The 11,831-nt window shown below is 48.0% G+C and overlaps 1 protein-coding gene across 1 annotated transcript in view; it reads right to left on the reverse strand.

The window, feature by feature from the left end:
• Nucleotides 1–11,831, reverse strand: part of LOC104404726 (potassium/sodium hyperpolarization-activated cyclic nucleotide-gated channel 4-like) — a 91,390-nt gene that overhangs the window by 12,494 nt on the left and 67,065 nt on the right. Inside the window, 2 exon segments of the mRNA XM_010013243.1 lie at nucleotides 1,269–1,509; nucleotides 2,236–2,382. Coding sequence (XP_010011545.1) covers nucleotides 1,269–1,509; nucleotides 2,236–2,382 — 388 coding nt within the window.

The raw sequence follows: 11,831 nt of genomic DNA on the forward strand, positions 1-11,831 counted from the left end.
AGGTGTTGTGAGCAACCTGCTCTAGTGGAAGTTGTCCCTGCCTGTGGCAGGCGGTTGGGACTGGATGAGCTTTGCAGTCCTTTCCAATCCAAACCAGTCTGTGATTCTATGATACGACACAAGCTTACAAATAGTGAAAGACAAGTTAGAGGCACCTACTAACTCTTTGTGTATTTACACTTCAGTCAGCTACTCTTGAGGATGCTCCGCTTATTAGAGAGCAGAAAGCCCTTGTCTCACTTGGGCACAGACACTCAGCAGGGAGCTCCTGAGTCCTGCTTTTCCAATTACACACAGAGTGTGGGCATCTAAAACATACACTCCAAAAGAGATGGTGTGTCTTAGAGACTGACAGCACTCTGTGCTGCATGCTGGGTGTCAAGCCACAACACCATGCCGATTCATTCTGGGTCTATCCCAAAGCATTGCCTCCGACCTTGGAACTCCAAGTCCCATCAAACTGACTTAATTTTTAGGAACATGCAAAGTCCTTGTACTCCAGGTAGATGCAGACAGGATATTTCACAGGAACTGAGTGTATGAGTGTAGGAAATGTATGATAGGGACTTTTTAAATATAGAAAAAGCTTTACAGAAGGGAAGGAGGAGCAGGTAACCTCCTGCCCCCGCTCAGATAGCCATTAATTCTGGGGCATTCAGTGCGTGTGCTGAAACATGCTTCTACCAGAGAACTGTCTCTCTGTGGCTGTCAGTGAGGTGCCCACTAGGCTCTGACACAATTGATTTCTATGTGTTACTCATAAGAGGAGTATCACAAATCTTATTTTAAAGGCTTTCCTGACATCATGCCAGTTCCCCTGTTCCGGAGCTCTGCTGCTGATACAACCTTTGCTGCCTGCTGCCCACAAGATTTTGCTGAGCCACAGGTTGGAAGATGGACTATGTTTCTACCTCCATGTTTATCCTGTATCTCGTATGATAGATGCCAGTTAGCAGGACTAGACACCAGTAGGAACCCACTAGGAGAATGCTCCATTTTTTCTTTTATGTTCTCAGCTTCAGGAGCCAAGTTTCCCTTCTTCATTTTGCTACTTAACATCTATACTCCTGAACTGCCCACTCACCTCCCATTGTACCATTTACTATACCCGGAAGCTGCTACAAAATTGAGATGAACAGAGGGTGAAGGAGGAGGTGCCTGGGGAAGCAGTTCCACGTGCTGCCACCCAGCATGTCCAGGACAAGCCAAGGAAAACATGAGCAATAGTGGTGGGTATTTCTGTGTAAGGATGATTGATTGACATGCACCTCCAAAGTATGAGCCATCTGCAAGCTTGGTCTCCTTGTTGCCTTTGGTGAGGACGCTCACTACCCCGTGCTGGATGAAGTACATCTTCTTGCCAATGGTGCCCTCCCGGATGATGTAGTCGCCCGGCTGAAACACTTCGAACCGCAGCTTGGTCAACATGGATGTCACAAAGTTGGGGTCTGCATTGGCAAAGAGGGGCATAGAAGCCACCAGCTTCCTGCAGTTGAAGTTTATGATTTCCTGAGCATGATGGAGGACAGAAAGAAAGAGAGAGGAAGGGAGGGAAGGGGAGAAAAGATGGGGAAGAAAAGACACACATATATTTAGTCTACATCTAAGAAATGATGAAGTTGCCCCACATGAACTGTACACTATAAAGTGAGGGGGAAATGCTGTTCCCTTTGTCTGGCTCCCCCAGTGCGGGCTGGAAAGAGCCCTTTATGCTCAGAGCACATAACAGTGCTAGCCATGGCTGGCAGCTTCTGCCTCACTGCTTTCATTCATATGCTTTCTCTCTGAGCAGGGACAACACACCCAACCTCCCAAACACACAGGGTAAACCTCTTTCCACAGGAGATCTTGGGCTGAGAGAGAGGAGCAGAGCACGGGTGAAATGCTGGGTGAAAAAGCTCAGGGTCCTCTCTGAGAGAATGCTGTAATTCACCTTGGTGCCCTACAGTCTGTGTTGCCCTTTCTTGTCAAGGGGATATTGAAGGTTACAAATGTTCCAAGGAGCTCAGAAAAAGCATTAATCAGGGCAGATGGGGACAGTGTGAAGAGAAAAGGGGCCTTTATGGCTTGTCAGACATACAGAGCCAATGTTAATGGGAAAGCTGGCCTCCCGCCACCCCCATCACCGGTAGTGTTCTCTGCAAAGCACTGGGAGAGAACACTGCACACTGGGAGCTCCCCAGCTGCCAAAGGGTACAGGAACATGCAATTGCCCTGTCAGTGCCACCTCCTTACCTCCCGGAGGGGCTCACTCAGCTCTCCCAGGATGCTCTCCTCATCAAACATCTTCCCCTGGTAGCGGTGCTCATAGTAGTCATGGATGCGCTGTCGCATGTCTGCAGGGAGTTTGTGGAAGGACATGTACTGCTCCACTTGTTTGTACTGTGCAAGGAAGACAGGAAGAGGAGGAGTTACAAGCACTTCAACAATGGTGCCCACTCATGGACAAGCACAAAGTAGACCATACCCAGATCTGCTGCCTTCATGTCAAGCCAGGCCTGGGCAGAAAATCTGGTGCAGGAGAGAGCAACTGTGTGGGGAGAGTGCAGATATCTTTGTTATATTCCCCAAATGGCTGTACCATGTTTTAACCTTTAAACTTACCCTCAGACAGTTACACTCTGGAGGCAGCTCCTCATTCCCTGGGTGCTGAGCACCCCAGGGTGTGTCTTCCCTTACAGACACTTCAAAAACTGATGAGAAAGAAGTTCTCAGCTGGGAATCTCCTCTGAGCAATTATTACTTTTTAAATTCTATTGCTGAGCAAAGACTGTAAATAGCTTGTGCAGAATAAGGCAATGGAAGTACAAGACGTCCACAGCAGAAGGTTTTTCCACAGCACACAGTGACCTGGTGGCTTGGCTCTGGACCAGTAAGTAAGGTACAGTAATGTGCAGCCCCTCAATGCCACAGCCAAGCTCAGGAAACCTTTGCAGCAGGAGCCATACATGTTTCAGCCTTGGATGTTCACAGCCACAGACAAACTGAAGGACACACACAGACTTGGAATCTGTGTTATTCATTTGAAGCTGCAATACCCATGTTCTGCTTTCCACCTTCTCTCTGTTCTTGTTGGGTCTCAACTGCCACATGCACTTCTGCTATCTAACCTGTCTTTATTTTTACTTCATGGTTTGCATTTCCATCATGTCACTTAGAGGGGAAGAGAAGGGCCCACTAAGAGTGATGCCAGAGCAGTATCTGTGGGTGAATGGTGCTTTCTATGAATAATGATACTTCCTCAACGGCACGGGACTGTAAATGTCTCCACTTGCCTTGAAGGTGCTACAGAGACAAGGTGTGTGCGTTGCAATGGTCATGCTCCCTCCCACTGGTCTGCAGTACAGAACATGATCCTAAGTGTGTACTATTATGAACAAAGCTGACAAAAAGAACGTGTTCCCCTTTTGCCATCCCTCTTTCCCCTCTTGTCCCCAAGAAACCTGTCCTTGAATATTCTTTTACTGCAGCTTGTGCTGAAGAGCTTAATTAGTGAACCTGTGCTCATTGCAGCCCTCCCCTGCACACACTGTGTCACTCTGCTCCTAGCACAGCCTGTGCTGCTGCTGCTGCCTTGCATGCTGACAACTTCGTCTGCACCAGAGAGGAAAAGGAATTACTCTAAGAATCCAAGATGTTAGAGGAGACAATCAGGGATCCTGGCATCTCCAGAGCTTTGTGTCTGGAGCTAGGAGTAGAGGAGCTGACTATAAATATTCATCATCACCACAGCATGAGCAAAGTCAAGCAAGTCAACACCTCGGGTGCTGGAGCCAGGCACAGAATTGGCAATGAATATGGCAATTCATTGCTTGGATTGCTGAAGCTCTGGAGGAACTGGAAGGATGCTGGGTGCTGCATGGAGGCTGCAGTCATGAACGAGGAGATACAGGGAGCAGGAACCACCATGTGAACAATGTGCTGTTCTGAGGTGGGTTAAAGGTTTGTGGGTTACGCTCTTAAATGCTGAAAGTTTAAGGGCTTGGCTCAAATAAACCTAGGATCACCGAATCCCAGACTGGCTTGGGTCGGAAGGGACCTCAAAGCTCATTCATTTCCACCAGCCTGCCACGGGCAGGGACACCTTCCACTAGAGCAGGTTGCTCCAAGCCCCTGTGTCCAACCTGGCCTTGAACACTGCCAGGGATGGGGCAGCCACAGCTTCTCTGGGCACCCTGTGCCAGCACCTCAGCACCCTCACAGGGAAGAGTTTCTGCCTGAATCTCCCCTCTGGCAGGTTAAAGCCATTCCCCCTTGTCCTGTCTCTTGGCCAAAGCCTCTCTCCAGATTTTGAACCATGGCTTGCCTACTGCCACTGGAGATACATTTGCAGCATCTGAGGCATCCATGAGACCTGCCAAATGGGACACAGGACATGCATGACACCCACTATAGAAAAGGAAATCATTACACTAGCTTTTGCTAACTTGGGTTTATTTAATTGATTATAAAGCCACAATCACTTGGGCTTGTTTTAATGCTATGGTTTTGTTGGCTAAATTATTTGCCTAATCTATCACCTTATACTCTCAGTTTTAGCCCAGTGTTTCGAAGTGGAACACGACCAGGTCACAAGATGCCTTCCCAGTGCCCCTCTTCCCTCTATCATGAGTACTTGCCACTGTCTTCAACTGACCTTTGCTTCTCAGAACAAGCCCCCCAAACTCCTCAGATTCACTAGCACAGGTTGGATGGGGTCACTCAGACACTGTGCTTATTCACTAATACATACGGATTTACTGCTTTGCCATGAAGAGCAAGAAATTACTGCTCTGTGAGTCCCTAGGGCTTGTCAGATTCTCCTACAATCACTGTCCCTAGATAAGGCTCAGAGTAAAACCTGGCCAAATTTAATTCACCAGAAAAAAAAGCTTCTGCTTCTGATTGCAAATTAAGAATATGATTGTAAGAGGAAAAAGTGAAGTAAGAAAATATAACTCTCTGTCATCATTAATAAGAGTTTCACATCTAGGCTCTCTTGTCCTTGCTAGTACCACCTCCTCTCTCCCATGCTGGGGAGTTCTGTGGGCTCTTCACACTCCCTTGTGCAGAGATAGTCTCTCTACATTAATAAATTACAGATTCACGTGGGGTTTCCCCCTTTCCCTTGAACTGCTGAAGGCCACTGGTCCTGCAGCGTGGAGCATCCAGAGCAACTAAACAAAAGGCCTCTAAAACCTGAGTGAGGGAGGGTTCAAAGTGCAGTGGGCTGTGCATGTAACTTCTCAGCTCTAAGCTCTAAAGGACATCTGAGGCCATCAGCAACACTCAGTGATGGGACAAAGCAAAGCAATGGTGATCATCAGCAGTAGACGGGGGTTAAAGCCTCAGCCTGATAGTTCTGAACTTAAAGGCCTTCCTTGATCCCATGAATATCTGGCACCTTCTAAAACCAGTTCATACACACTTGAAATGGTAGCCCTTTGAGGGCCTTCAGACACGGCCTAACCTGACAACCTCCTCTTGTCTCTTTTCTCCTTGCATTTTTTCCCACCTTCCCAACTGCCTCAGTATCATCAGTGTGAGCTGTGCTCAGAGGAACCACACAGATTGGTGGCCTCTCCGTGTTCAATGAAAAAGACTCATTCGGAATTACTTCAATCTCTCTGAAGACAATTGAGTCCATTTAAATCCTAAGTAATTTTCTTAAGTCTACTTCTTCTCAAAAAAGCCCTTGAAGGAGGTATTAATATATCAAAGGGAAAACATTTGCCTAAGTATTTTTCCTTCTACAACTGCCTCCTTTCCTTAGATGTCTCCCCACTCCTCTCTCCTTCTACCAAAAGCTAAGATCACTCACAGTCCAAAGAGAACTAAATAGCTTTAACTCCTTCCCTGCCCTCAATCTGTGTCATGAATCCTCCTTCTCACTGTAATAAATCACTGTCAAAAAGGCTTTGACCATTTCCCTGCTTTACTTCTGATTATATAAAAGACCTTACATATGAGGAGAGCTGCTCACTTCCCAGTCCTGGCATTGACACCTCTTTTAGTCCACACACATCACTCTTCAGGGCTCCAAAGAAAAACTGAATTCCATTTTTGCATCTCAGTTGCACATGCTCACAGACGGTGACATGGGCACACTGCAGTGAAGGTACTGGGGATGCTCATCTTCCTCTACCCAGCAATAAATACACATTTCCTATTCAGAGCTTCTGCACTTCTTGCATGCTTCCAGAAAAAAAGCTGAAACATCTGTGGGAGAGTTTAACCTTTTCACAGTCTCCCTGTCCGGACTCCATGGAAGTTAAAAGAGAGGCACTTGTGTAAGAAGACAGATGCTCCAGCTGAGTAATGCCTTTTCCATTAAGTGAAGAATGATAATGCACTGACCATACACCGAATGTCATAGCATATATCCAGAAATATTGGATTAAGATCCATCTCAGCAGCCATGAGGTAAAACATTGCTCTTGCAAGTGGATTAGTGCTTCACAGTGGTAATGACCAAGCCATGAGAGTCAACAGGTGGCGTGCTCTGAGCGTGAGCAGCAGGTCGAAGGAGGTGATCCTGCCTCTCTGTTCTCCTGAGGCCCCACTTGCAGCACTGTGTGCAGTTCTGGTGTCCTCAGCACAAGAAAGACATGGAGCTGTTGGAGCAAGTTCAGAAGAAGCCACGAGGATGAGTAGGGGCTGGAGCACCTCCTTTGATAATACAGAGAGAGAACATTGAGGCTGTTCAGCCTGGAGGAGAGAAGCTGTGTGGAGACGTCGCAGCAGCTTCCAGTATCTGAAGAAGGCTACAAGGATGCTGGAGAGGGACTCTTCATCAGGGACTGGAGTGATAGGGCAAGGGGTGATGGCTTCAAAATGAACCAGGTTAGACATCTCAGGTTAGATATAAGGCCAAAGTTCTTCCCTGTGAGGGTGCTGAGGCACTGGCACAGGGTGCCCAGAGAAGCTGCTGCTGCTCCATCCCCGGCAGTGTTCAAGGCCAGGTGGGACACAGGGGCTTGGAGCAACCTGCTCTAGTAGAAGGTGTCCCTGCCTGTGGCAGGGGTTGGAGCTGGATGAGCTTTAAGGACCCTTCAAACCCAAACCAGTCTGGAATTCGTGATTTTATGAAGAACAGTCAAATTCTGTAACACAAACTCATGTCAAAACTGCTGCTGTGATCTTTATTGGTTCCGCTTTACAGATCTCCAGTCTTGCAGCATATTTTGTGTCAGTCCTTGCTTACTTAATTTTACTCTTCTTGACATCTTGCTGGGAACTCTATCTGGTGCAGGTTACCTCAGTTTATCCAGAGTGTGCCAAAAGCCCTATGAACGCCTTTGGCTCTACACACATGCTTGTAGGCACTGTCCTGCTGCTCTCCAACCAAATCAAATGTGCTCAGGGTTGTCTGTTCCACAGCAACAGGAAAGTTGCTGTACTCAGGCATATGCTGTCCCTTCCATACCCTGTAGCCCCAGGCAGCAAGGGACAAGGCTGAAGCAGGATCTGGTTTCCTTCACAGGGAGACTTAAAAAAACTTTAAACAACTGAGCTTAAAACAACTGATACAAATGTCTGATCTTTGGTTGAGCTGAACTGAAGGAATCCTTGTTTCTACCACCTCAATACCTATTTCTTACAAATACACTTCTAAAGTTGAGATGGCTGTGGCATCTAAAAGGACAGCTGCCTTACAGCACTTGGATGTACGTGCCTGAGCTAGCCATTCTCACTAAATTTTGGCTGCTCACTGCCTGGAAGCTGTTAGCTACTTTGAATTGCAGCAGTTGGAAGGGACCTCTGGGTGACAACTTGTCCAAATCCCAACTCAGCGGAGGCCCAATTTACATCAGGTTGGAATTTCTGGCAGCCTCTTTAGATGTACTGTCACATGTGGGTAAAGAAGGTGGGGAGGAGGGACCCTTTTCTATTCCTTCCATTCTTTAGTATGTTGCGGGGAAGCTGGACCCCTCCTGTTATGTTAAGCTGCATCCAAACCTTGCTCCTTCCACTTGCTGCATCTGCACTGCAAACCAGCCAGAAAACCTGTTCCTGATTCCAGAAATACCTACCTGGAAGCAGTACTGAGAGCACAAGCCCAAGGTACATCACAGGCCCTTCATTCCAGGCACTGTCCATGAAGCTCATCATTTATAAGCCTTTTCATCAACCCTAAGTGCTTTGACAGTGACATGGGACATGATAATTCTGAGGCCATCTCGTAAGAGGCTGAGGTAATACACTAGTGCTGTCATAGCATGACAAAGCAAGGCTCTCCACACTTTTCTCAACTAGGAAGTTTGACTGAATTCTCCATTTGATTAAAGGTTCCAGACACTATTTCTGGAGTGCTGCACACCCTTCCCTCTCCTCCATATACATTACTGCAAGAGTAAGGGAGCTTTGCAGTTTCCCTGACATCGAGAACTGAGACAGTAGCTCAGAAGGGGACTTCCAGATAACCTCTCTGAACTCCAGGAACCTATGACTGACCCCTGAGAAACTATAGACATTGCTGACCAAACAGCTTGGGAATGTCACTTCAAATCCTGTTCCGACTGGTAATGAACAAGAAATTTCCCAGCTTTGGGGCCGAGTAAGTGTGGGAAAACCAGAAGCCTTTGCCCAACTCCATGCTCACAGCGTAGTTGACACTGGTTATCTTCATGTTTCCATGCTGTGTTGGCCCCAAGTTAGCACTGGCTTATCCAGTCCTGGAGCAACAAGGCTGAATACTGTTTTGGTACAGTGCAGTGCCTGAGTTAATCAGCTATCCTGTTCTGACTGGTAACGAACATGAAATTTCCCAGCTTTGGGGCAGAGTAAGTGTGGGAAAACCAGAAGTCTCTGCCCAACTCACAGCGTAGTTGACACTGGTTATCTTCATGTTTCCATGCTGTGTTGGCCCCAAGTTAGCACTGGCTTATCCAGTCCTGGAGCAACAAGGCTGAATACTGTTTTGGTACAGTGCAGTGCCTGAGTTAATCAGCTCTGCTTAAAGGAGGGCTGAAGGGGGGCTAACAGCAAGGGCATGGAGCCAGGCTACTATGATCTCGCTTTCCAGGACCCCAGCTAGGATCTCTGCACCCAATTCCTTCTGCACACATTCGTTCAGAGGCTATTCAGAACACCAGCTTCCACAGGAGTAGCCATGAAGGGGCAGGCTGAGAGTTCCTCTCACATGGTGGTGTTTCTGGGGCAGTTTCAGGTGCTTTGAGGAAGAGGATAAAGAACAGAAAAGCGATCCACATAGCAATCCAGCTCCCAGCCATACCCTCCCAGCTTTCTTGACAAAGACAGATTAGGGATACCTACTCAGTGCATCTCAGCAGTCAATAACAGTTGGAAACACTTTCCTTATGTGAATTTGCCTAACCCAAAGAGAGGTGCCCAGCTTGCCCTGTAGTGGGCAGGCACAATGTCAGTCTCACTTCCTCTCTAATGAACATTGGTCAAATACCTGCTTTGTCCTAATAGAGATTGAATGTTCCTGTTATCTTGCTTCAGCCTTTACAATTACCATATTTTCCCCAATTACTCTTTGCTGAATTCAGGCTGATAACAGAAGGGCTGAAATGTTGATAGTTGGACAATAAAGTGCTTTTTAGCTTGGACAGCCAGACCTCGGTTGTGTCAAGAAGGACTGTGCTGATGGATAAGCAGGGCTGTTTCAGGAGCTGGGAGGTGATGCCTTTAGTGCTTCTGCAGGAAAGCCCCCTTGCAACTGTGATTCAGAGTAATAAGTAAATACAACAGTATCTAAGTATCTACCCAGTTTCAATACATATTTGAAGAAGAAGAGGCACTGAATAATTCGGGATTCACTGGCGAGTTCAGACAGTGATGGTTCACGGGGGAGGAGAAGGGGATTAAATGTGGAAAGCAGAGAGCTGAGGGAATGCCAGTGTGGCAGGCAGATCTTGATGAGAGGTGAGGCTCTGGAAGGATAGATTACAGCTTTGCTGGCATCTGCAACGCTAACAGCAGCAGTTCCTACTTTGCATTAGTCATTCTTCTGAATGTACCTGAGAAGATAACATGGGGGAGCAGATCCTCTCTGCATGATGCAAATGGCTGCCTGCATCCTGGCAGAGTGAAGCCCAAAGTCTCTCCCTGCTCTGTTCCAAGGAGCACAGCTGCAGGAAGCAGCCAAAGAACTTTGGTTACAGAGACTGTTGAGGAGGAGGAGGGTGTGTGGTGACTTGACATAAATATTAATCCAGCTGAGCTTTATGAGTAGAGAAGTTAATAGGGGAACCTGCAGAAAGCATGACAATAACTTGCAGATTGGTTTGATTTATTTATCTCCTGGGCAGGACACGCTCTTCCTCTCTCATGAGCCAAAGCTACTGAAGGTTGTGAGATCATGAATTTATATGTTAAGGTTTGAGATAACCCATGAATAGCTGAAAAGGGCTTCGTGCCTCTGCTGTTGGTACAGACCTCTTCCTCTAGCACCCTGCACCAACTCTGGCACTCACTGGCCTCCTCTAGTTTGGCAGAAAACTAACCCAGAAGAAAGAAATAAGCTTGGTAAAGATCTGAGGTTAAGACAAGTCAGCTCCTGAGCCTGCCATTTACTCTCTGTGACCATGGGCAAATAATTCAGGGTATAACACTCTCTCAATGTAAGATGGGACGTACAGGTCCCTTCTAACTTTGCCTCTGGGCCTGGAAATAAAGCAGTCACTTCAGAGTGCCACATCTAAAGAGCTCTTCTGATTCAGGGCTGTTCAAGTTGCGTACATGACGGCTGTGCCACTTCAGTGCCTGAGGTGGTGTGAGTGCTATGTGCCTTGTGGGACTCTCCACTTGTACTCACAAACCTCAGCACTACACTGTCTTGGAGGTTGCGAATTCCCTATCCAAATTCTCCATGCTTCCTACTACCCCATTGATAGTGTACGGCTTCCTTGCCATGCAGAAATCAGCACAGTGTCAATTCAAGTGCTACAGGAGAAGATTTACACAAGGCGGATTGAATGTCCAAATGTTCAATGAAACCAACCCAGAGTGAGACAAATCTGCGACTGAAGCCACCAGAAAGAACAACTTGGCTTTTACTCCTCCTCTCAAAAGTCCTGTTTAGCCAAGGGAAGAACAAGCTGGTTTGGCAGAGACCATGACAATCTGAAATGTCACCAGAAACTCACTACTGAACCTTGTTTTGAAGGTTACACAAAGCAAAGCCTCTCAGTACAGTTACTAACCATAGAATCATAGAATAGTTAGGGTTGGAAAGGACCTTAAGATCATCTAGTTCCAACCCCCCTGCCATGAGCAGGGAAACCACACACTAAACTGTGTCGCCCAAGGCTCTGTCCATATTGACCACTAATGGTCGGTTGTCGAGGTGAGTGTCTCCGGAGGGGACGCCTTGGGCACCGGAGCAGGGGGAAGCTCAGAGCCTCAGTTCGGAGCACTAAGAGCCACCGAGGGAGCCTCAAGTCCTCGAGAGGACTTGCCCAGGAGCCGGCAGCTCCGCTGAGGCGAGCAGGGACTCACAGGGGGCAGAGCCAGGAGTGACAACACCAGCCCTCGGTGGGTAAAAACCCACCCTAGGGAGCGCGAGGGACCAGGAGTGTGGCAGCAGGGTGGGCAAACAGGGGGTGGCGCGGCAGTTGGCGCGGGCAGGGCGAGAGGGCAGCAAGCAGGATGGTGAGCCCTCGTCTCAGGAGCAGGGCCCGCTCTGGGAGCGCTGCTGTGGCTGCCCCAGAGGTGGCCAGTGCAGGCACCCAGACAGAGCAGATGAGAGGGGAGGCTGCGGCGCAGACTTTGGATTGTAGAAACTGCCTCGACTGCTCTCTTGAGGAGAGGGGGCGCAATGGACGGGGCTGTGCTCGATGTGCCCTGGGGGAGGACCTCCAGCAGCAGGGGCTGGACTGGCGGAG

This window comes from Nestor notabilis, unplaced genomic scaffold, assembly GCF_000696875.1.
Source record: "Nestor notabilis isolate BGI_N333 unplaced genomic scaffold, ASM69687v1 scaffold294, whole genome shotgun sequence".
NCBI lineage: Eukaryota > Metazoa > Chordata > Aves > Psittaciformes > Psittacidae > Nestor > Nestor notabilis.